Source organism: Quercus suber, unplaced genomic scaffold, assembly GCF_002906115.3.
Source record: "Quercus suber isolate HL8 unplaced genomic scaffold, Cork oak 2.0 scaffold_115, whole genome shotgun sequence".
NCBI lineage: Eukaryota > Viridiplantae > Streptophyta > Magnoliopsida > Fagales > Fagaceae > Quercus > Quercus suber.
The window spans coordinates 1377691-1401109 of NW_027069580.1; the positions used below are offsets into that span (position 1 = coordinate 1377691).

The window sequence follows — 23419 nt, forward strand, 5'->3', positions numbered from 1 at the left end:
TGAACGACACATAAACAGTTGCTAGTTCTAATTTCACATTTCAGTTTTCAGTTGCTGCATGCTGAATAATATACACCTCAAATATTGTTACTGATTCTTGCATATAAAGCGCAAAAACAACTACCTACTGCAGAGATTACAATCAATGAAAAAATTTGGGTAATGAATCTCACACAGGCAGTAAAATGCAAAATCTTCTATTCCTCCACAAAAGTCTTGACATTTCCCATCCATCTGATAAGTTCAGTTCTATCCTTGTTCACCATAAATTCATGCAAGAAAACAGCAAGTTCATCATTTACCCCTCTTGCCTCCAAGTACTCCTTAAGTGTCTTCTGCAACTTAGCATCCATTTTCCTGCAAGTAATAAACATTTTTTTTTTTTGATAAGTAAGAATGATAATAATAAAAAAATAAAAAACATGATCCATTTTCCTGCAAGTAATAAACATGATCCACACAAAGTCACCACCAATCGCACACCTCCAAAGTCCAAACTCAAAACACCCATATAATTAAACACCCCCCCCCCCCCCCCCCCCCCNCCCCCAATCCTACCCCCAACACCTCTTGACACCTCATAAAATAATCGAACACTAAAACATACATTTTTACCTCAACCTCCAAAGCATCTTATCGTCTGCACCCGTTTGGACCCTTGTGGAACATAGAGTTTCTTAAAAATTAACAAACATTTCGACCTCCCAATCTTGGGCAATCTCACAAAAGTAGGGATCCATTGAATTTCACCATTCTATATGTCAATGCAATCCAACAACATAGCATCCTTTTTAGCAACTAACTAAAACAACAAAGGCTAACAATATGCTTGGTTCACATCAGCACAACACCATCATGCCAAAACCTTATTCGTCTACCCTCACACACAACAAAGCCCACAAATCTATTGAACGGACCCTATCATACTCTAATTGCCTTCCAAAGATCAAAACATAAGAGTGACAAAAGACAAGTTCAACTCCCCACCCTTTCTCCATATTTTACTCCCACCAATCTTCTCCACAAATAGTCACTCTTTTTGGTAAATCATCATAACCACTTTCCCAATAATGCCTGATTAAAAGTAATCCAACTTCCTAATGCTGAACCCTCTTGCAAATGAAGCCGTGCCAGCAATTTTCCAATCTACAAGATTAAACTTTTTCTCCTCCCACATACCTCTTCAAAGAAATCATCATTGTAATTTCTTCAAACTATTAGTAAAATTTATTGGCATAGTGAAAATAGACATGAAATATATCGGAAAATTGGACACTGTGATTTAAATGAAAATAGGCCCCCTTTAATCTTTTCCATTCTACCAATCATCTTTCCATTCTTTCACGAGTGCCATTCCACATAGACCCCACCTTAAAATGATAACCTAGAGGAATGCCCAAATAAGTCATAGGTAATGATCTTACGTTGCAACCTAAAGCCATTACTAACCTTTCCATATTGGACACCGTCCCACTAACATGATCTCACTCTTATTTAGATTCACCCTTAACCTTGTCATTACCTCAAAAAATTACATGGCTCTCCACATTCTTATGCGCTAAATCTCTGCTCCACAAATAATGATTGTATTACATGCAAAAAAGCCTATGGGGGGAGATAACTAACGCCTCTCTATTACTCCCCCTACTATAAACCCTGACAAATAAACCTCCCCCAATAGACCTATGATAATCTTTTTTTGATCGGTAATAGACCTATGATAATCTTAAGTAATACCTCCAGGACAAGTATGAATAGAAGTGATAATAATGGGTCTCCTTTTCATAAAACCCCCCCCCCCCCCCCCCAAAAAAAAAAAAGGTTTCAAAATTCAGTCCTAAACTTGCCAATTTCAGGTCAAATCATAAATTTTTTTTAACAAACAAAATAATGAAAAATGACCATTTGTCACAAACCCAAGGAAAGCATTAGTCACATGGTCAAGTTAAAATGTTTGCTTCTCCTAATCACTTTATATAGCCCAGTTCAACCTAGTAAACACCCAATCTAAAACTCAACACATGCAAGCACAACACACATTTATCCAATCCAATCCATAAAATCCGCGTATCACATTAATCAAGGCCAATGCTTCTCAACTACCAAACAAACAATAGATAGAGAAAAACATATACATACATACATACATTCACACACACACACACACACACACACACACACACACACACACAAAAGAGGTATGCTAATACTACCTATAATCAGGTCCCAGATAAGGCATAGCCAGCAATGCATCACGCCTAAGCATATAAACCTTCTGAATCTCCAAAAAGTTTGGCCAAGCAGAGCACACAAACTCCAATTCATCCAAACCATCACCCTTGGAGATATCAACAATCAAGCTAAGATGAAGCGCAAAATCTTGACCAGAGCTCTCATCTCCAAGTTTAGGAACAGCAACACACCCATCAAACATAGTAGCTTCGATTCTGACATTCTCGGTGTCTCCAAATTTGCCACTCATCGTGATCAACTGCTCCCCCGGTCGATCTTGCACCGTAAACGAATCGAATTTCGTCACAGCCTACAAAAACAAGAAATGGGTTTTGCCTTGATTCAAAGATTAAGCAAACTAAATATGAGAATCTGAAAAAAAAGAAACAATGTAAGAAGTACGAACTTGATGAGGAGGAGCGTAGTCGAACTGGTAGTTGATCTCGGTTCGGAGGATTCGGAGGATGTTGGATTCGAAGGGCGATTTGGTAATTGCGTCCGAGGAGTAAGGCCTGGTTGTTTGAAAGAGGAAAGAAGAAGAAGAAGAAGAAGAAGAAGAGCGAACAAGGGTTCTTTGAGCTGTTCGGATTAAGGTAGCCATTTTTGCGAATGCAAGTGTCAACGACAAAGAGTGTGTATTACACTGTTACTATTACTATTGGCGCTACTTTTGCATAGGGTTTTAGGCTTAGAACGGTGAAGGGAATGAAATAGGAACAATTTTAATTTTTTTTTTTAGGAGATTTAATGGCGGGGATGAAAATTTTATTTTTTTATTTAAGAATTTAACTAAGAGGGGATGAAATGAAAAGGAGGGATTATTTATTTTTTTCTATTTTTTTAAAATCTTAAATTTTTATTCTCTTGAAATTGAAAGGAATGAGAAAGAATAAAATTATATTTAATGATTTTTTTTACTAAAACTTTCAAAATATCTCTATTTATTCAATTATTTATTTTAAAATAAGGTTCTAATAGTAATATTATCATAAAATAATTTCATTATATTCTCAAACAATATAACTTACATTCCATTCATTTTCATTCATTTCTATTTTTTATTTTAAAACATTTAATTAAGGGTAGTTAATTGCATTCCATTTCATTATTTTTCATACATTTTCTTTACTTAAATATATTCTATTCCATTTTATTTTCTTATAATTATTCCATTCTATTTTATTCCCTCGTGAACTCTAAGGCTCCGCCTGGGAGGAGAGAATGGAATGGAATGGAAAAGAATAAAAAGAATAATTTTAGAATATTCTTCCCTTCTCTTATTTGGGAGTTTTAATGGAGGGAATGAAAAGTCCATTCCCTTATTTGGGAGTTTAAGTGAGAGGGAATGGAATGGATAGGAGGGAACACTCATTCCTTTCTATTCTCTTCAAACCTCAAATTTTCCTTCCCCCCGAAATTGGGAGGAATGGGAGGGAATGAAATTAGATTTAATGATTTTTTTCCTAAAACTCCCAAAATACCCCTATATATTCAACCCTTTATTTTAAAACAGGGGTTTAATAGTAATATTGTCATAAAATGATTCTATTCCATTCCTTCCATGTTGCTCCCAAACAGGATTACTTACATTCCATTCATTTTCATTCATTTATTTTAAAATATCCAAACAAGGTTACTTAATTTCATTTCATTTCATTCTTTCACATTCCTTTCCCTTACTTAAATATATTCTATTCCATTCCATTCCCTTATGATCATCTCATTCCATTCCATTTCATTCCCTTATAAAATCTCAAGCGGAGCTTTAAAGGGGGCCTTGGTTTTAGGGAATATTTATTATAATATGAGAGAGTTAAGAGTTTAGAGAGATGAGAGGGTTTATTAATGAATCCGAATTTCCTTATTGGGTACCCCGTACCGTACCCGACCCAGTAGGAAATTGGGGATGAGATTTCATTTTACTGCACCTATCAAAACCTATAAGCATCACACGCCTCTCTCTCAACAGTCAGTGCCTCCTTTCCTTTTCTTCTCAATTTGTTGTTTTTTTCTTCTACTTTGGACTTCGGTGCCTCTCACTCACTATTGTCTTCTCTGTGCCTCTGCTTCGGACTGCGGTGGTCGGTGGCCGAGGCTCTGCCTCTCGCTTCCCTCTCGGCTTCTTCGGGTAAAAACTAAACTGAACTTTCTTTCTTTCTTTCTACTCTACTCTATTTTATTTGAATCTCTCTGACTCTTTCAGTCTCTCTATCACATTGTTTGCTGAAGGTTCTCCGTTCTTGTTCTTTGCCTTCAAATTTTCAGTCAGTTCAGTCCACTACTCTACTGGTAACTTCTATCATCAATTATTAGTATTTACTGAATTATAGAGCATTATAGTTTACAGAGCATTATAGTTTACACTTTACAGAGCATAGCATTTTAGTTTACATGTGTGCCTGTGTGTGTTCATAGTTGGTGGATTTATTTTGTATACACTGGTATTGTTTGTGAATTATTTATTTGTGATTTTGTGAATGTTGTGTTGATGGATTTATTTGTTGATAAAACGGTTGCTGCCAGTATGAAATTGTTGAGTGGAATGGAGTCCGCCTCTATAGTCTGTACCATCTAATGAACATGCTTCTACAACCGGGTCTAATGCTAATACTTCATCTGTGAGAGTGAAATGTGATCTCGCATGGGATCATATAACTGAAGAGTTGAAAGATGGAAAAAGTAGTTATAGATGCATACATCATGGGAAAGTTTATAAAGGAGGGGGCATCAAGCTGGAATTAAAGGCACCATGTAGAGGTCTACCTTATGATGTTAGGTTTCAGATGGTGGAAAATTTGAAGGAAATTTCTAAGTCTAAAGAACAAGCAAAACAGGATCAAGAAGTATTTTATTATTCGCCATTAGAGGAATCACCAGAATTTGGAGATGTCCAAGAAATTACTCCTAATGGTAGGAGTAGGAGTTTAGATAGGAGAAATAGAAGTGGTCTTAGTAGTCTGATTTTACTTTAGCGCAAACCCAAACCCAACAAACACGTCACCACCTCATACCGATCGGAACTTGCAAATCCAAAACTAACAATAGCGCTACCACCTCATCCTGTTCGGAACCTGCGAACCCAAACCCATCAAACGCAATAGCACCTCATCTTGATCAATGGTGAGCTTTGGTGGGGAACAAGAGATATGGAACAAGATAGAGTGAGAGAGAACCACCTGGGTGATAAGCTTCAGCCTTGGAGGCCCGATTTTGGCTTGATCTAGAGAAAAAGCTAGAGAGAAGAAGCTCGAGATAGAGAGAGAGAGAGAGAAGAAGAGGGTCAGTTTTTTTTTTTTTTTTTTGGTTTTCTTTTAAGGAACTTGAGTTCCACATGGATTAAAATTCCATGTCTGCGTTGCCAGAACACGGAACTCAAGTCTCTTAGACTTGAGTTCCTACAGTGAACTTGAGTCTAAGAGACTTGAAATGCTAGTTTCCTTAATAGATTCGGAAACCTGCTAAGTAACGAAAATGATAGCAAAATGATGTTAAATGGCAAAAAAAAAAAAAAAAAAAATCCTCATTTGAATGGCTCTTTAGATGTTTTGTTGTAGTCTGGTGTTATTGAGGCGTTTTGATGGCATAACCCCTCCAACCTCCACAACTTTCACTTCATGTCCTTTTTGGGTTAGGGTTTATAATCTTACTATCATCTCTATGAGCCCTGAGGTAGGGGAGGATATTGGAAAAGGCTACTGGAACATGTGTGTCTACTGAGCTGTTGCAAATGGAGTAGGGTGGGGGTGATTCATACGTATCAGGGTTGAAGTAAATATTGCTAAACCATTGCTACATGGTATACAGATTGAGATCAAAGATGAAAAGCCGGTATGGGTTTTCTTCAGGTATGAATGGTTTCCAAGCTTTTGGTACTGGTTTGACTGTATGGGTCATATGGAGCATGATTGTGAGAGTTACCTGATAAAGATGCTGGTTGGAAAACATATGCTTTTCCCTATGGTTCATGGTTGAGGGCTGATTCAGATCAAAGAAGTACCCCTAGGTCCTAATTTCTAGGAGAACACAAAGATGAAGATACCGATCAAAGCAAGGAAGATTTGAATGCCGGGGTCAATTACAATTCTTTGAATAGAAGCCCTACCTTGCAAAGTCGACAGAAGGGATGTGCATGGATTGAGTTGGGTCAGATTAAAGGGTTTTTTTAACCCAACCCAACCCAACCCACATAGGTCTGTGGGTTGTGCACTAGTACTTAATGTTTCCTATCCCAATGAGCGTTGCTAGTCATATTGAAAAATTACAGAGGGATTTTGTGTGGTAAAGGATTGGAGATGAGTTTAAGTATCACTTGCTTAATTGGAGGATTGTTTGTGCACCCGTTCAAAATGGGGGGCTGGATATTTGTGACTTGGTCCTTTTTAACAAGCCTTTGTTGGGGAAATGACTGTAGAGATATGCTATGGAGAGGAGTGCTTTGTGGAGATGGGTAGTAAACACGAAATATGGTAGCATTTGAGGGGATGGTGCTCTAATAGTGTTCAAGGGCCTTATGCTGTAGAAATATATCAGGAAAGGGTGGGGATGCTTTCCATCGTTTCCTCAATTTTAAGGTAGGGGATGGCTCTTCTATTAAATTTTTGCATGACCTTTGGTCTGAGGGACTCCTTTTGAAAAATAACTTCCCATAGAATTATACAGTATTGCTTGTAATAAGGATGCTTCAATGGCTAAGTTGTTATCTTTTTCAGAAAAATAGTAACCTGTGTAATATCATTTTTTTATGACCAGATTAAGATTGGGAGCTAGAGTCGGTTGTCACCTTTATGGACCTAATGGATAAATTATGCTAGATAGGGTTTTCTAACTTTGTTCTTATTATGGGGCATTTCAACCCACTAATCTGTTTTCTTTTCCATGGAAGCCATTATGGAAAACCAAAAGTTTCTACAAAGGTTAGTTTCTTCCTTTGGACTGTGGCATTGGGTAAAATTTTGACTGTTGATAAGCTGAGGGTGAGGCAAGTGGAGGTGGTGGATTGATGCTGTATGTGTAAGATGTATGGGGAGACTGTTGAACACTTATTTCTACATTGCCTTGTAGCTCAAGCGTTGTGGAATATGGTTTGTTTGCTTTTTGGGGTTCATTGGGTTATGCCGCATGGTGTCTTGGAGCTTCTTGCTAGTTGGACAGGCATGTTTAACAGAAACAATTCCATGGTGATTTGGAATATGATCCCTCGTTGCCTCATGTGGGGTATTTGGAGGGAAAAGAAAGTGCATACGTTTGAGGGGAATGAATGATTCATGATTTGAAGCTTTCCTTCCTTCAGACTCTATTTGAGTGGGCAAATGCATTGGGTGTTTCTACTTTCAGTTCCTTGCATTACTTGATTTGTGTACTTTCATTACTGTTTAGTTTAGACATTCTGCTGGTATCATAGCACACTGCCTGTGTGCTTTGGTACATTGTATTTTCTCATCTTATTTCAATGAGGTTTTTTACTTATTGAATATATATATAATTTTACTTTCATAACTATTTAAGTGTTTGTTTTTTCAGAAATTATTATAATTCACATAATATGCCTTGATTATTTTCCAAATTTCCAAATTCATCAAAACTAATTCTCAAAATACCAAAATAAATCAAACTAAAAAAAATTAAAATAACGATAATAAAATAAACAAATATATATGGTGGATTGGGTTGGGTCAGATGGCTTGAAAAAACTATCAACCCAAACCTGACCCAACTTGAGGCTTAAAATAAAATTACAACCCAACCCAACAACCCACGATAACCAACCTGAGGTGTCGAGTTGGGTTGGGTCTGGTTGGTTTTGTCAGGTGGGTGCGTTAAGATGCATTCCCCTAGTCAATGGATTGATATCATTGATTTAACGGAGCAAGGTCAGGAACTTTTTGTCAAGGACATTAGCATAGGGTTATAGAAGACTTGAGTTTCTTTTGACTTTATGATCTATTGAATTTCTTTTGCATTTTTTGTTGTTCCTCTTGTTTTCTCCCAATATTTACAAGTTATAATTATATGCAACATTGCAAACATTATTTCATCTCATTTTATGTATGTGCAGGAATGGTGGGACTATCTCTGGGAGAAAAACACTTCATACAGGGTGGCATTGCTCAAGACATTCGTTCTGATGGTCGAAAAAGATTAACTTACCGTCCTATTAATGTTGAAACTGGAGTTATACCCCAAGTATAACATTCTTTTCAAATACTTTATTAAGATATAGTTTGAATGCTGGAAAAGGATTCATCTGGCTAAACCCAGTTAGTTAGAATTAAGCGTACTTTGAGCTGCTTAGTTATTTAGATCATGGAAACATGGAAATTAATTTCTTTTACATCAGCATTGGCTTGTTTTCTACCAGACAAACTGAACTTCTGCTGGTTTCTATGTATTCCATGGACTTAATTGCAGGCTAATGGTTCAGCAAGAATCAGGATGGGGGCCACAGATGTTATTTCTACTGTGAAGGTATTTCATGGTTCAAGATGCTTGATCTTCCTGGTGGTGGTTGTTGTTAGGTTTCTTTTCTTTTTTGTTATTATTGTAAATAAGGACACATATCTACACTAAGCATTTTCCTCCCATGTTTTGTGAATACTTGTAATGTTGTTTACTAATATCTATAAGTGCAGGCTGAACTTGGAAAGCCAATTTCACTACAACCAGACAAAGGAAAGGTTTCCATATACGTTGATTGCAGTCCAACTGCAGCCCCAATGTTTGAGGTTTGTATACATTGTTGTTATATTATCACCTAATTTTATCCATTTTGTTGATTACTATCGTCTAATATTATCTAATTTGTTGATTGAGCTCATATAGATTTCTTGAGGTGTAAGGTGCAAGGTGTAGTGAGGCTTGTGTGTTTGGTATCGGTTTATTTGACTTTTTGCTGAAAGGGGTTAGAGTTTACTTGTACTTTTATAATAAAATATATATATAAAAAAAAAAAGAAAAAAAAAAAGGAAGAGGTTTTAAAAAGCAGTAAATGAGCAAAATAAGCTAAAAGCTAAACGAAAAAACCTGTGGAAAACTAACAAAAGTAGAAATAAGCAGACTTTTTTTTAAAATTTATTTTATTTCATAAGTAATACAAATATATTCAAAAAGATGAAGGGTGACGCTTGAAAAGAAATTAGCAGACATTTTAAAGCTAAAATAATAAACCCTTAATCCTTTGTTTAAAAATGAAGAAGAATTCATTACGTAAAATAGCTTTCCTAAATAATCCAGTCAAAATGAAATTATGGCACAATGGGAAGAGCTATTCTCATTGCCAATTTTCTTCATAGCTCATACATATGTATGTGGGGCCTTTCAAAGAATATTCTTTTGTGAACTATCTTTCTTTGTATGATTCAAATTTCAGTATGTTAAATCCAGCATGATTGATTGCTTACTCAGGGTAGAGGGGGTGAGGAGTTGTCCACAGAACTCTCAGTTGCTCTTCAACGTTCTCTCTTGGGTGGTAAAAGTGGAGCTGGTATGAATCTAACGAGAACAAGAGAAGTTACCATCAATTTATTGCCCATGCTTTCTATCATTTTGCATTTGCCCTCATATTTATTTTATGATTAGAGGTTCTTTCTTTTCTTAAATTGAATTAAGAGTTCTTATTTAATTTTCCACAGGGGCTGGAATTGATCTCTCATCTCTAGTAGTTGTGGAGGGAAAAATTTGCTGGGATCTTTATATTGATTGCCTTGTGGTTTGTTCAGACGGGAATCTGCTTGATGCCCTAGGTGCTGCCATTAAGGTAGTTTTTCTCCACATGTCTATATATTTGCAATTTAGATTTCTTTTCATTTTTCAGGATGTAATAAGGGTTTTACTGGCTGTTGATAAACTCTAGTGAGAAAGTCTAGTGAGCGGACAAGCCATATCTCTTGTGGTTGAAACACTTCAAAACCAGATTGATTGAATTTCAACTTCACTGAACTTCGTACTTTCCGATAGGTGTAGATATTATAGGATGTAGTTTGTGCATAAGACTTAAACTTTCTAGGTCTGGGAGAGGTGGTTGGTAGGCAAACTTAACCCCCTATTTTGGAGAGGCTGATTCTCGTTTAAACAATCTTTTGTACTAATTTTGTATCAATTCTACCATGATGGCAGTATACATTTAAATTTTTTACATCATTATTCTCCCAAGATGTTCGTGATCAGAGGCATTGTAAATGGTTGATGAATTTGTTGCTGTTGGAAACTGAAAACTAATGTATCTTGTTACTGTTGTTCCCGAAGGCTGCTTTGAGCAATACAGGCATCCCGAGGGTTCAAGTTGCAGCTGGTGCATCAGGTGATGAGCAACCAGAGGTTGACATTAGTGATGAAGAATTTCTGCAGTTTGACACATCAGATATCCCTGTCATAGTTACATTAACAAAGGTGACAAAACTGCGCTTTTAGTTATATTTTCATAATCTGCAAATGTCTGTTCATCCTTCATGAAGTATTTCTCCTCTTTTATAGGTGGGAAGGCACTATATTGTAGATGCCACTACAGAAGAGGAGTCCCAAATGAGCTCTGCCATTTCTATTTCTGTCAACAGGAAAGGACACATTTGTGGGCTCAATAAAAGAGGTGGTGCAGGCCTGGATCCAAGCATCGTTCTGGACATGATATCTGTGGCAAAACATGTAAGTGAGCAGCTAATGAACAAATTGGATTCTGAGATAGCTGCTGCTGAAGCCGGTGAAGATGAATCATGACATGGTTAGAACCTACGATGCCATTATAATTGGTGTATTCAAACGGGATTGGCTCAATGAAGTAGTTTGGATAACTTACTAGGAGATGAAGAAAGAATGGCGTGTGTTGTATACTTGGCATGTTAACCACAATTGTCAGAGCTACTATGCAATTTTTTTTTTTTTTTTTTTTTTTTTAAGAGTTAGGTTTGGTTACCGGTTTATGAAAGCTTGCCCGTCTCTTAGGTTTTTTGACTGCAAGCAGCCAGACACGCATTCATCATAGTTCTAAAGATCAATTTGCTTCTAGTTGAGTAGCATTGATGTATTATTGTTGTCTGTTGCATACCTAGATATTGTTTTCACTTTAACAGTTGCCTTGTGTAAGCCCTATTTTCTACTGTTGAGGTCTGGTTTTTGTATCATATTATTAGTTCCATGCGTTAAACATAGAAGAAATCAAAGTTCAAATCTGAATTCAAAGGTCAGCCATCCCTTAGCACGCAGCAGTAAAGTATGGGATATACTTCTTACCATGCTTTAAGCCATAGGAGTGCCATCCATCTTGGAAGTTTCATTCTTTTTTTTCTTTTCTTTTTTTCTTTTTATAATGATAAGATCTAGTAGTGGGAAAAGCCGTATTCAACAAAGAGGATGAAGAAGAAAAAACTAAAGACGCAAATAAGATAAGAATGTATGGTTCTGCAATAAACCGTAAAAAATTATCTGTTGTTTTGGCTCAATTGCGTGGAAAGAGGTTTATGCGTTTCATCAATCAGGATAATGGCTTTAGTGGGTATGGGGGAAAGTGACAAGGGTGAAGAGAAAAGAGAGTGTTCACTCTAGGGTTGTAAATAAGCCAATCCGTGCATAAACAAGTCAAATTTGGCTTGATATAAAAACATATAATTTATATTTGTTTATAAACAATAAAGCCATATTTTATCAAGACTAATTAATTTAGAATTGGGATCACTCGTCCAAATCAAACAGACTTGATAATAAACTTGATATGGGTTTGATAATGTATTTGTGTTTGATCTCAACCTCAAAAGCTTGATATTGAACTTGAGCTTAAACATTTTATTTTTGTTGTTGAGTTGAACGTGAATATTTACTACTTGAAAAAATTTGGTTTGTTAAGGTCTTATGGTGAGGGAGAGAAAAGGACATTTGAGTGAGGTAATTAGAAAGGAAATTATAAACAGTGAGAGAACTGTAGAGCTAGAGTGGATCGACAACAAAGAGAACTATAGAGCAACAGTGGATCCGCAACAAATGTGAATGGCTGCCCAATTGAGTATTCAAATAATTAGCATTTTTTAAGAATTTCACAAAAACTTAAAAGGTAGGAAAAATCAAATATGCATACTTATATGTCATCTTAAGGAGTTATGCTATACGACAGTTGACAAGTGGCAATTCGTTACAGTAATGTTATTGATGGTGTCGAAAATTTCACCAGTGCGTCACACGATACTTGCACACTTGAGACAGCACCTGCACAACAAAAAGGAGAAGACCTAACAGAGAGCATCGGTGTGGTGCCGGCCAAATATCCTCCGAAGGTCAAGTTAGAACTTCTTTCAACTCTAGAGTGCTAGAGAGGGGTTAATTATGTGTACTTTGATTTGTAAGGATATTGAAGCTTTTATAGTAGTAGAGGGTTGACCTCTCTTTCTTGGAGTAGAAGTCTTTTCCTTATAGGAGTCCTTATGAGCGTAGATTGCGGACTCCTTTCCTTATTGGACTCTAACACTGAACGTGGAATACAAGTCATCTCTTTATTATTCATGCGTGGTGCCCAAGTCATGGTTTTATTAGACCCGTCGGCTTCAAGACCGTCAGTTTGTCTTATTCCCTTCAGTCAGGAACGATCGTTAGCCTCGTAAGGGAATCAGCCCTTTAGGGTTCTTCACGGACCTCCTTCCACGACAGCCTATTACGGTCCGTCAGCTTCAGGGTCTTCAGCCTCCTTTATAACTTAGGCCGTCAGCATGAGCTGTAGGCTCCATTCTGAGTGAAGCTGACGGGTTAAGCATGGGGTGCCTTGTGTGCCATAATTTTGTCTTATCAGTTGCCCCCTACTCCATATCTCTGTCAGTAAAAAATTACGGGTTATGGAGTTAACATTTCCTACTGCTGACTTTCATTTTGGCTAGGAGAGAGAAATCAATTCATATGCGATGCAGCCAGTAATAAATGCTTGGACATGCAGCGTATTCTGGTTGGCTCCGCTTCTGGACGAGGGCATCACTTCATCTTCTGTGCATATCTTCTTTATATATAATCCACCTTTCCTTCTCATTTTCCCTATTTCACCTTTTCTGATTCCTAGAGAGAAGATCCGTTGCCTTTCTTCCGTCAATCCTCCTACATCGTCGCCTGCATTGCTGCCGTCACGTTTTCAACTGTCACCCATTCTGAGAAACTTGTAAGTCCTTTTCCTTTCTGTGTATACTTTATTTTGATTGATTTTTCTAAAGCGAGGTTGTCATCTTAGGTGCTTAGAACAAATCCGTCACTTGTAGGTAGTTAGATGTCAAGTGACGAGTCGAGTGATCAGTCATCGGTCCGCGATGGAGCGTGCTACGACGAGGTATTTGGTTTAGATGATGAATCCGGGAGCTTTTTCTGGTCGTCAGAGAAGAAGACATCAGCCCAAAGTCCTGACGATGAGGTAAGGAGTCATGGAGGCAAAGATCAGGAGGAGGTAGTGGGTGAGGAAAGGGAAGTTGAGGTGGAAGAAGAGAGGGATAGTGACGGAGATGAAGGTGACGAGGAATCCTGTGAAGGGACTGTAGGAAGTCCTGCAGGTAGTCGTCCCTTTATCCTTCCCGAGGAATGGGCCGTCAATAAAATTTTCCCAAATATGAGTGATAAGGTCTTTCAAGAGTTGCACATCCGTTTCCAAATCCCAGACCATATCCCTATCTGTCTCCCCAGGGAAAATGAACAGTGCTATATAGGGAGAACTGCAGACGTTGGTATGTATCATGCCATGTTTGCTGCGAGGCTCAGACTGCCCCTTACGGCCTTACACCGTTAGTTAGCTGACTATCTAGGGTTATCCATTAGCAAGATTACTCCAAATTGTGGAGGATCTTTATAAGTGCTGAGGTCTTATAGGGCCGTCTAAGTGGAGGACACCGTCAGCTTTCTTTAGACGAGTTCTTCTATTGTTACAGACCCTAACACTTGTCTTCCTCTAAAGAGATGTACCATTTTGCCATCAGGGAGAGGGAATTAAGATTAGTGTCTGAGATGCCAGATTCAAATAGAAATTGGAAAGGTAGATACTTTTTTGTTAAAGGGACGGACTGGGTGTGCCGTCAGGAAGAGTGGGAGACGATGCCCTCTGGTTATTTTGACAATACCTGAGCTTTTGTCAAGGATTCAGGTCTTATCCATCAGCTTTTACCCTCGTCGGTTTTTACATGTATTTTGTCCTATCTGCCTTTTGAAGTGTTTTAATGTTGTCTACTTTTTCATCAGCCAATGCTCGTCCTCTCATAACTGAAGAGCAGGAGGATTTTATCTGTCAGGTTCTAGAGATTCCCCTAGAGGAGCGATCGTGTTGAGATTTAATTACTCTTGACACTCTTCACGCGTACTGCGAGGGTCCTGAACCGACGTCTGAAGCTCGCAAGTTGGAAGATTTTTCTCGCCGTCGTGAGTAATTTCTTCCTAAAGTCCCATCACTTTAGCTTTCACCGTTAATTCTTCTCATATGTATCTGGTATCTTTGCAGAGATGGAGTCAGCCAAGCAACGGATAAGGGCTATTGCTGCCCGTCAGAAGGAAGAGAAAAGGGCAAAGGGGGAGTTGGCATCTTCGTCGGCTCCCAAATCTGTCACCAAAGGCGCGCCGAAGAGGAAGACTGACGGGAAGGATAACCGTTCGCTCAAAAAGACAGCCGTCACTTCTAGGAATGAGTCCCCAGAGAAGCCAACCCCCAAGTCAGGCCACGAGGTTGGAAAAGGGGTGATGACTTCTGCCGGCCCTGTCTTGGAGGGGCCTCGTTGCCTACTAACGCACAAGGACTATGTTGTCGAGGAGGTAGAATCATTTATAAAATCTACGGACATAGACCCTTGTGCTCAGATAGGGACGGAGGATTTGGGGGCGTCAGCCATTTTCGACCTAACACGGGTAAGTTGTCTTTCCCACCTAGATTTTCTTCTCATTTCCTTTTCACTTATTTGACTGATGGTTGTGTCCTTCTTAGGCTTTGGTACGCGTAAAAACGCTTTAAGACTGATGTGTGGCTAAGGAGGGTGTCGTCACTCGCGTCCGTAAACATAATGCTAATATGTTGAACCAACAAGCGTAGTACAAGGAGGCCATTCGTCTACTGAACGTTGAGCAAAAAGAGATGAAGCACAAGTTAGAAGAGGCAGGTCATCAGCAGGAGAAGTTAGAACAAGAGTTGACGGCCCTTCGTAAGGTGGTAGAGACGGCAAGGGCTGACGTGGTCGAGGAGTTCAAGGCGTCAGATTCCTTTATCAATTCCTGTGGTTGGATACGACGGTGTTGGGTTCGATGATTGCCTGAAGCAAATCGTGACGGCCTTTCCTGAATTGGATCTATTCGGGATTACTATAGATGGACTCCCACCAGCAACGCCTGCTAATGAAACCGTCAATGTCGAAAGTGACGACTTTGGAGATCCTCCTCAAGATGACGGTGTTGTTTTGGCGTAGCCTGCTGTGAACTCTCCTATCACTTCTTCCAATCCTTCTGTGGAGGATTTAGACGCTGAAGACCCTCCTATACAAAAGAAGTAAAAAGGCTTTAAGCAACGCTCCTCCTTTCCCAGCTGTAGTTTTATTTTGTTTCATTTTCAAACAATGTTTTCAAGTGCCCCTTTGGTTTTTGGGGCTTCTGTTTGTAATTAGTTTAATTTTGCTTATGACACTTATCACTTCGTCGTTTTTGATTATGTATGTATGGCCATTTGTTCGTGTGCTTCTTTTTCTTGCTTTGTAGATTCTAAGGCTATTTTCCAGTCGTAGGTTGGGCTCGTTAGCCTAGTTGTAAGGATTTAAAGGTACTGAATTACGATTACGAACCTGTCTATTTCAGTGATGCCGTCAGCTTGATCAAAACCGTCGGCTTTGACTTTTTGTGTTGAGTATTCTAGTGGAGTCGTTATCTTAATGAAGCCGTCAGTTTTGACAATTTTTTCAAATAGATGGTCATTTTGGTAAGCCCATCACTTTTAGTGACTTTATTTTATGGACCACTAGACTTGTCTTTTTCGTAGACTTTTTAATTCGTTGATTTTTCTACTTTTTGGGTTGAGGTTACTCATGTGGGACCGTCAGCTTTATAGCCTTGTCCATATTATGGATTTGCGTCTTTTATTAGACTGTTAGCTGTATAGCTTCGTTCATCTCGTGGACTTGGCCAATTCATCAGTCTTTTATTAGACCGACGGCTTTATGGCTGTCCATTTCATGGACTTGGCCAACTCGTCAGTCTTTTATTAGACCGTCGGCTTTATGGCTGTCCATTTCATGGACTTGGCCAACTCATCAGTCTTTTATTAGACCGCCGCCAACTCGTTAGTCTTTTATTAGACCGCCGGCTTTATGGCTGTCCATTTCATGGACTTGGCCAACTCGTCAGTCTTTTATTAGACCGTCGGCTTTATGGCTGTCCCTCTCATGGACTTGTCCAACTCATCAGTCTTTTATTAGACTGTCGACTTTATGACTATCCATTTCATGGACTTGGCCAACTCGTCAGTCTTTTATTAGACCATCAGATTTGTAGCCGAGTATATTGTGGACTTGGCCACTTTTTTGTGGATTCAAGGTCGCCCACTTTCTTATGAATTTGAACTTGTAGAAACTTCAGTAGTTCTGAATAATCTCTTCTTATTGCCATGCATTTATATAAAAAGTAGTCCAAAAATAAAACCTGCCCTTTGGGCTTATTGTAGCAAAAACCAAAGTAAAAAACCTGTCCTTTGGGCTTATTGTAGCAAAAACTTAAAGTAAATAATAAATCTGAGTAAACTATGAATAAAAAGAAGGGGGGGGGGGGTTGTTGTTCTTCACGTCGTCATCTCTATTGGTAGTATTTTCGCAAGTGTTCAGCATTCCATGGATGTGGTAACTTTCGTCAGTCTAGTGTCTTCAGATGGTAGGTGTCTTTCCTCTGCCATGCCGTGACTCGGTAAGGTCCTTCCCAGTTTGGGCCAAGTTTTCCTTGGGTTGGGTTTCTTGCTGCGCCCATGACTTTCCTTAGAACGAGGTCTCCAACCTGGAAGTCTCTGTGTCTGACCCGAGAGTTGTAGTGCTTGGACATGTGGTCCTAGTACCGTGCGAGCCTTTGTTCTATCGCTGCCCTGACTTCGTCCACCATATCGAGCTGTAAACACATGGCCTCGTCGTTTTTCCTTTCCTCATAGTTGTGCACCCTGTAGCTTGAGAGACTGACTTTGGCTGGGATGATTGCTTTGCTCCCGTATATCAGTCGGAATGGTGTCTCTCCTGTTAGTGTTCTTGCTGTAGTCCTATAGGCCCAAAGTATGCTCGGCAACTCTTCTGCCCATATACCCTTTGCCCCCTCGAGCCGAGTCTTGATAATCTTCAGCAAGGATCGGTTCGTGACTTCGACTTGTCCGTTGGCTTGAGGGTGGGCGAGGGAGGAGTAGTGGTTCTGTATTCCCAACTGCGAGCAGAAGTCCCGGAAGGAGTCATTGTCGAATTGCTTCCCGTTGTTCGAGACTAAGACTCTAGGGATGCCAAATCTGCATATGATACATCGCCAGAGAAAACTCCATACGTTCTTCTCCATAATGGTGGCCACGACTTTAGCTTCCACCCACTTTGTAAAGTAGTTGATGCCCACCACCAGAAACTTCAGCTGTCGTATTGCCGTAGGGAAAGACCCCATGATGTCCAGTCCCCATTGCGCGAACGGCCATGGTGCCGTCATCTGGGTAAGTTCTTCGGGTGGTTGTCTGATAACATTGTTGAACCTTTGGCACTTGTCATAGGTCTTTACATAAGCCTTGACATCCTTTTGCATGGTTGGCCAAAAGTACCCCATTTGCACTAGCTTATGCACTAATGACCTCGACCCTGAGTGGTTTCCGCAGATTCCCTCGTACACCTCTCTCATGACGTAGTCTACTTCTTCAGGACCTAAGCATCTTAGGTAGGGGCGGGAGAAACCTCTTTTTTATAAGACGTCTCTTATCAGAACGAACCTTGCTGCTTGGACCTTCAGTTTTCTTGCAGCTTCCTTTCCGTTTGGCAACACACCGTTCTACAAGTAAGAAACTAATGGTGCAATCCAATCACTTTCGAAACCAAGCTCCTGTACATCAACAGAATTTATAAGTGGAGAGAGCTGAACGAATGAGAGTACATTACTAAGGGTGGCCATATGTTCGGCTGAAGTGGCTTTGGCCAGGTGGTTAGCTCGCTTGTTCTCTCCCCGAGGGATCTGTATAATTTTAGCCTTCAGCTTGCTTACCTTCCTCCTTGTTTGGTCCAGATACTTCCTCATTCTTTCGCTTTTACACTCGTAATCCCCATTTATCTGGTTGGTCATGACCTGAGAGTCGCAAGAGATGATCACGTTTTTGGCTCCTGCAGCTTTGACGAGGTCAAGCCCTGCCACCAAAGCTTCGTACTCCACCTCATTGTTGGTGGTGGGGAACTCAAGGTGGACCATCACTCGATCGTGTCTCCTTTGGGTGATTGTAGTACGACGCCAACTCCTCCAGCCTGCCTGTTAGAGGATCCATCTGCATGCATGCTCCATAGAGGAGACTCTTCTGCCTCCTTATCCTCGCCATTTGTGAACTCAGCTATGAAATCTGCGACAACCTGTCCTTTAATGGCGGTTCGTGGGCAGTATTGGACGTCAAAATCGCTCAATTATATGGCCTATAGTGCCAGTCGTCCAGCGACTTCGGGGTTGCTCATTGCCCGTTGCAAAGGCTTGTCGGTTAGGACGACCATTGTGTGGGCTTGAAAGTACGGCTTGTGTTTGCGTGCTACCGTAACTAATGCGAAGGCAAGTTTCTCCATTAGCGGATACCTTTCTTTAGCTCCGCGAAGCGCCCAGCTGGTGTAGTACACAGGCTTCTGCACTCTCTCTTCTTCTCTGATCAAAGCGGAGCTAACGGCAGCTAGGGAGACGGCAAGATAGAGAAAAAGTTCTTCACCTGGCTGCGAGGGACTCAGTAGTGGTGGGGAAGAGAGATAAATTTTCAATTCCTGGAACGCTTGTTGGCACTCGGCGGTCCACTCGAAAGATCTCTTCAGTGTGCAAAAGAAAGGCAAGCACTTGTCCGTTGCCCTTGATATAAACCTATTTAGTGCTACTATCTTGCCATTTAGGCTTTGTACTTCCTTCATATTTTTTGGTGGCGTCATCTACATTATAGCCCTGATTTTGTCTGGGTTGGCCTCGATGCCTCTCTGTGACACCATGAATCCTAGGAATTTTCCTGCCGTCACCTCGAAGGCGCACTTTCCTGGATTAAGCTTCATGTTGTAAGAGCGAAGAGTGTCAAATGTTTCTTTAAGAAGTGATCTTCCTCCCTTCGGCTTTTTACCAGCATATCATCTACGTAGACTTGGACATTTCTCCCGATCTGCCGTGAGAACATCTTGTTCATAAGCCTTTGATATGTTGCACCCGCGTTTTTCAAACCAAATGGCATTACTTTGTAACAGAAGAGGCCTTGGCTAGTTACGAATGAAGTTTTTTCTTGATCGGCGTCATGCATCTGGATTTGGTTGTAACCGGAGAAAGCGTCCATAAAACTTAACAGTTGGTGTTAAGCTGTAGAATCTACTAGAGTGTCGACCCTCGGGAGGGGATAGCTATCTTTGGGGCATGCTTTGTTTAGGTTGGTGAACTCCACGCACATCCTCCACTTCCCGCTAGCTTTCTTGACCATCATTACGTTTGCTAGCCAGTCAGGGTAATAGACTTCCCTAACAAAGTTTGCCTCCTGTAGCTTGCGGACCTCTTCAGCTATGGCTTGATCTCGTTCTAGGGCAAACACCCGCTTCTTCCGTCGGATGGGTGGAAAAGAGGGTGACACATTCAGCCTATACACCATGACTGAAAGGTCTATTCTTGGCATGTCCTCGTGACTCCATGCGAATATGTCCCGATTCTTCTTGAGGAAAGCTATAAGTGCCTGTCGGACCACGGGACTGGCGAGGGTTCCAATCTTTGTTGTCTGGTCAGGCTTGGAGTCGTCAAGAGGTATTTCTTCAAGCTGCTCGACGGGCTCCGCATTACTTCGGTGCTCTTCTATGCTCATGGCCTAGAGGTGGTCATCCATTTCCATCATAGCCACGTAACACTCGCGGGTGGCCACTTGATCCACATAGTTCTCCTACTCCATAGTCAGTAGGGAATTTAATCATTAAATGATAAGTCGAGGTTGCTGCCTTCCATGAATTGAGGGTGGGTCACCCTAAGATAGCGTTGTAGGTGGACAAGCAGTTGACCACGAGGAACGTTATATCCTTGGTGATCTACTGAGGATAGTTGCCTACTGTTACAGACAATGTAATCGCGCCCAAAGGAAATATCCTTGCTCCTCCAAAACTGTCGAACGGGGCATTCGTCGGAATTTGTTGTTCTCTACCAATTCTCATTTGCTGGAACGCCTGGTAGTATAGGATATCTGCTAAACTTCCATTGTCGACCAGTACCCGGTGCATGTTGTAGTCCCCTACTCGTAGGCTGACAACCAGCGCATCGTCATGCGGGTGGTGAAGATGTTACACGTCTTCTTCCGAGAACCTGATGATAGGGCCTTCTCTTCGTGCTATTTTCGATATTGAGCCCGTCAGCTGGACGTTCAGGACCATCCTGAGGTACGTCTTCCGAGCCTTTTTTGATGACCCTGTAGTCGTTCCTCTGACAATCATCCTTATATCTCCGATAGGAGGCCTTTAACGGTCATTATCCCGTCGGGGTTACTGCTCTTGAGGCTGTGGATCTGTTCTTTCCTTGCTTACAAACTTCTGCAATTTTCCTTGTCTTATGAGGGACTCAATTTGTTGCTTTAAGTCGTAACAATCGGCTGTGTCATGATTGTGGTCTCGGTGGAAGTGGTAATATTTTTCTCCAGAACGCTTGCTAGGATCTCCCTTCAGCTTTCCAGGAAAGGTCAGAGCCCCTTCGTCCTTGATCTGCATTAGGACTTGATCTATTGGGGTGGTTAGCAAGGTGAAACTTGTGAACCTTCCCCCCGGGGGCTTGGAACGCCTTTCGTTCCTTCGGTCTCCCGTCCTCGGCTTCTTCCGCCCTTGGTCTTGTCATGCATCTTCCTGCCTCTCCCTTTTTCTTGGCTTTTCCTCCCGAACCTGCAGTGTATCTTCAGCATTCATGTACTTGGTGGCCCTGTAGAGTACTTCCAAAATGGTCTTCGGGTCGTTTTTGTATAGTGAGAACAAAAACTTACCCTTTCGCAACCCATTGGTGAAGGCTGCTATGAGTATTTTGTCGTCGGCTTCATCGATCGAAAGTGCTTCCTTATTGAAGCGCGTTATGTAGGATCTCAACGTCTCGTCCTCTAGTTGCCTAATACTCATTAAGCATGTTGTGGACTTCTTATACCTGTGTCCCCCAATAAAGTGTGTAGTAAACTGAGCGCTTAGCTTCTTGAAAGTGCTAATGGAGTTCGACGTCAGTTGGCTGAACCACACCCTGGCGGGGTCCTTCAGCGTTGTAGGGAAGGCCCTACACATGATTTCATCTGCTACCCCCTGAAGGTGCATTAGAGTCTTGAAGGTCTCCAGGTGATCTAGAGGATCCTTCACTCCGTTGTAACTGTTTATATACGGCATACGAAATTTATGTGGTAGGGGCAAGGAATTGACAGCTGCAGTGAACAGCGAGTCGGTGTGATTTACCAGATTGTCAAGGTCATTGTATACCAGTCCTTTGAGGGCATTCATCATGACCTCCATTTGTTCCTTTATTGCCTGTATCTCCGTGGTGATGTGTAGATGAGTTGCATCCGTGAGGGATGGCATGCTCAAATTTTGGCACTCCAGTCTACTTAGAGCATTACTGCCCTCTGGCCCTTCTCGTTCTCTTTTATCGGCACTGGTGCCTTCTTGGTCCTACTCTTGAGTATTGTGACCTGCATTTTTTTGGCATGACTGTTCCTCCAGATCGTTGTTTTGCTTAGTGAGGCATTCCACAGCTGCAGTGAGAGTCTGCACCTGTCTCTCGAGTGTGGTTGGGCGTGGTTCGCCTCCTTGAATGTTGTTGGTAGTCACCATCGAGCAAGTAAGTACCATACAACTCTTTATCCGGAAAGCGATAATATGGCTTACAAGTCGTAAAAATGCGGTTTCCACAGACGGCGCCAACTGATGATGACGAAAAGTTCACAAGTGAGTCACACGATGTTTGCACACTTGAGACAGCACCTGCACAGCAAAAAGGAGAAGACTTAACAGAGAGCACCAGTGTGGTGCCAGCCAAATACCCTCCGAAGGTCAAGTTAGAACTTCTTTCAACTCTAGAGTGCTAAAGAGGGGTTAATTATGTGTACCTTGATTTGTGAAGGTATTAGGGCTTTTATAGTAGTAGAGGGTTGACCTCTCTTTCTTGGAGTAGGAGTCTTTTCCTTATAGGAGTCCTTATGAGCATTGATTACGGAATCCTTTCCTTATTGGACTCTAACACTAAACGTGGAATACAAGTCATCTCTTTATTATTCATGCGTGGTGGCCAAGTCATGGTTTTATTAGACTCGTTGACTTCAAGACTGTCAGTTTGTCTTATTCCCTTCAGTCAAGAAGGGTCGTTAGCCTCATAAGGGAATCAGCCCTTTAGGGTTCTTCGCAGACCTCCTTCCACGACAGCCTATTACGGTCCGTTAGCTTCAGGGTCTTCAGCCTCCTTTATAACTTAGCCCATCAGCATGAGCTGTAGGCTCCATTCTGAGTGAAGCCAATGGGTTAAGCATGGGGTGCCTTGTGTGCCATAATTTTGTCTTATCATTAATCATTTAGATGATGTTATTTGGATTGATTGAAGGGGGGAAAAAATACAAGGAAGAGTTAAGATCAAGTGATCCTCTTCCCAATATACATACTAATTACTATGACTAGGCGGTAAAGTTTCCTTATGTGATTTGAGTTATTACCCTTTTTTTTTTTTTTTAATCTGCCATGTATTAATCAAAACAAGGAAGACACAGGGAAGGCCTCTTCCTTACAAACATCAACTAGACAAAGAGGAAGGTTGGCCGAATTGAAAAAACAAGACAAATTTAAAGCCAGCGCAAACTTGGCTGTAGTATGAGCAGCAAGGTTGCAACTTCTACAAACCTAAATAAAATCACAAGCTACAAAATTAACTACTAAATCTCGGATGTCCGCAACAACATGGGAGATGGACCGAGCCGAGCAAGGATCATTGGCAATGACAGCATCGAAACAGACTTTTGAATCCCCTTCAAATTGGACGTGGGTTCAATTTTCAAAGCTTGCAA

General features: G+C 40.8%; 2 protein-coding genes across 3 annotated transcripts; one reads left to right on the forward strand and one right to left on the reverse strand.

Annotated features, from left to right (window-relative positions):
* Window positions 1-2960, reverse strand: LOC112003165 (uncharacterized protein At2g39795, mitochondrial). Its single transcript, XM_024035344.2, has 3 exons — window positions 2639-2960; window positions 2214-2542; window positions 1-357 (listed from the first exon to the last, which is right to left on the reverse strand). The coding sequence occupies exons 1-3, from the start codon at window positions 2831-2833 to the stop codon at window positions 198-200; spliced, it is 684 nt and encodes a 227-aa protein (XP_023891112.1). The 5' UTR covers window positions 2834-2960; the 3' UTR covers window positions 1-197.
* Window positions 2961-4151: 1191 nt separating this feature from the next.
* LOC112003166 (uncharacterized) lies at window positions 4152-11345 on the forward strand. 2 transcript variants are annotated; one of them, XM_024035346.2, is made up of 9 exons: window positions 4152-4360; window positions 4462-4521; window positions 8288-8415; window positions 8641-8697; window positions 8862-8954; window positions 9634-9712; window positions 9861-9985; window positions 10474-10617; window positions 10702-11345. In XM_024035346.2, the coding sequence occupies exons 3-9, from the start codon at window positions 8290-8292 to the stop codon at window positions 10939-10941; spliced, it is 864 nt and encodes a 287-aa protein (XP_023891114.1). In that variant the 5' UTR covers window positions 4152-4360; window positions 4462-4521; window positions 8288-8289; the 3' UTR covers window positions 10942-11345. The 2 variants fall into 2 exon arrangements, with proteins under 2 accessions (XP_023891114.1, XP_023891115.1); XM_024035347.2 differs by having other exon boundaries at window positions 4178-4360; window positions 4436-4521.
* The last annotated feature ends 12074 nt before the right edge of the window (window positions 11346-23419 follow it).

Bases quoted from the DNA above. Each gene is read 5' to 3' on its own strand.
- LOC112003166 (XM_024035346.2), top strand. From the start codon at position 8,290: ATGGTGGGACTATCTCTGGGAGAAAAACACTTCATACAGGGTGGCATT. The intron at 8,955-9,633 runs GTTTGTATACAT...TTGCTTACTCAG, and splicing joins CTGCAGCCCCAATGTTTGAG to GGTAGAGGGGGTGAGGAGTT. The intron at 9,986-10,473 runs GTAGTTTTTCTC...TTGTTCCCGAAG, and splicing joins CCCTAGGTGCTGCCATTAAG to GCTGCTTTGAGCAATACAGG.
- LOC112003165 (XM_024035344.2), bottom strand. From the start codon at position 2,833: ATGGCTACCTTAATCCGAACAGCTCAAAGAACCCTTGTTCGCTCTTCT. The intron at 2,543-2,638 runs GTTCGTACTTCT...TTGTTTTTGTAG, and splicing joins ACTACGCTCCTCCTCATCAA to GCTGTGACGAAATTCGATTC. The intron at 358-2,213 runs GTAGTATTAGCA...TATTACTTGCAG, and splicing joins TATCTGGGACCTGATTATAG to GAAAATGGATGCTAAGTTGC.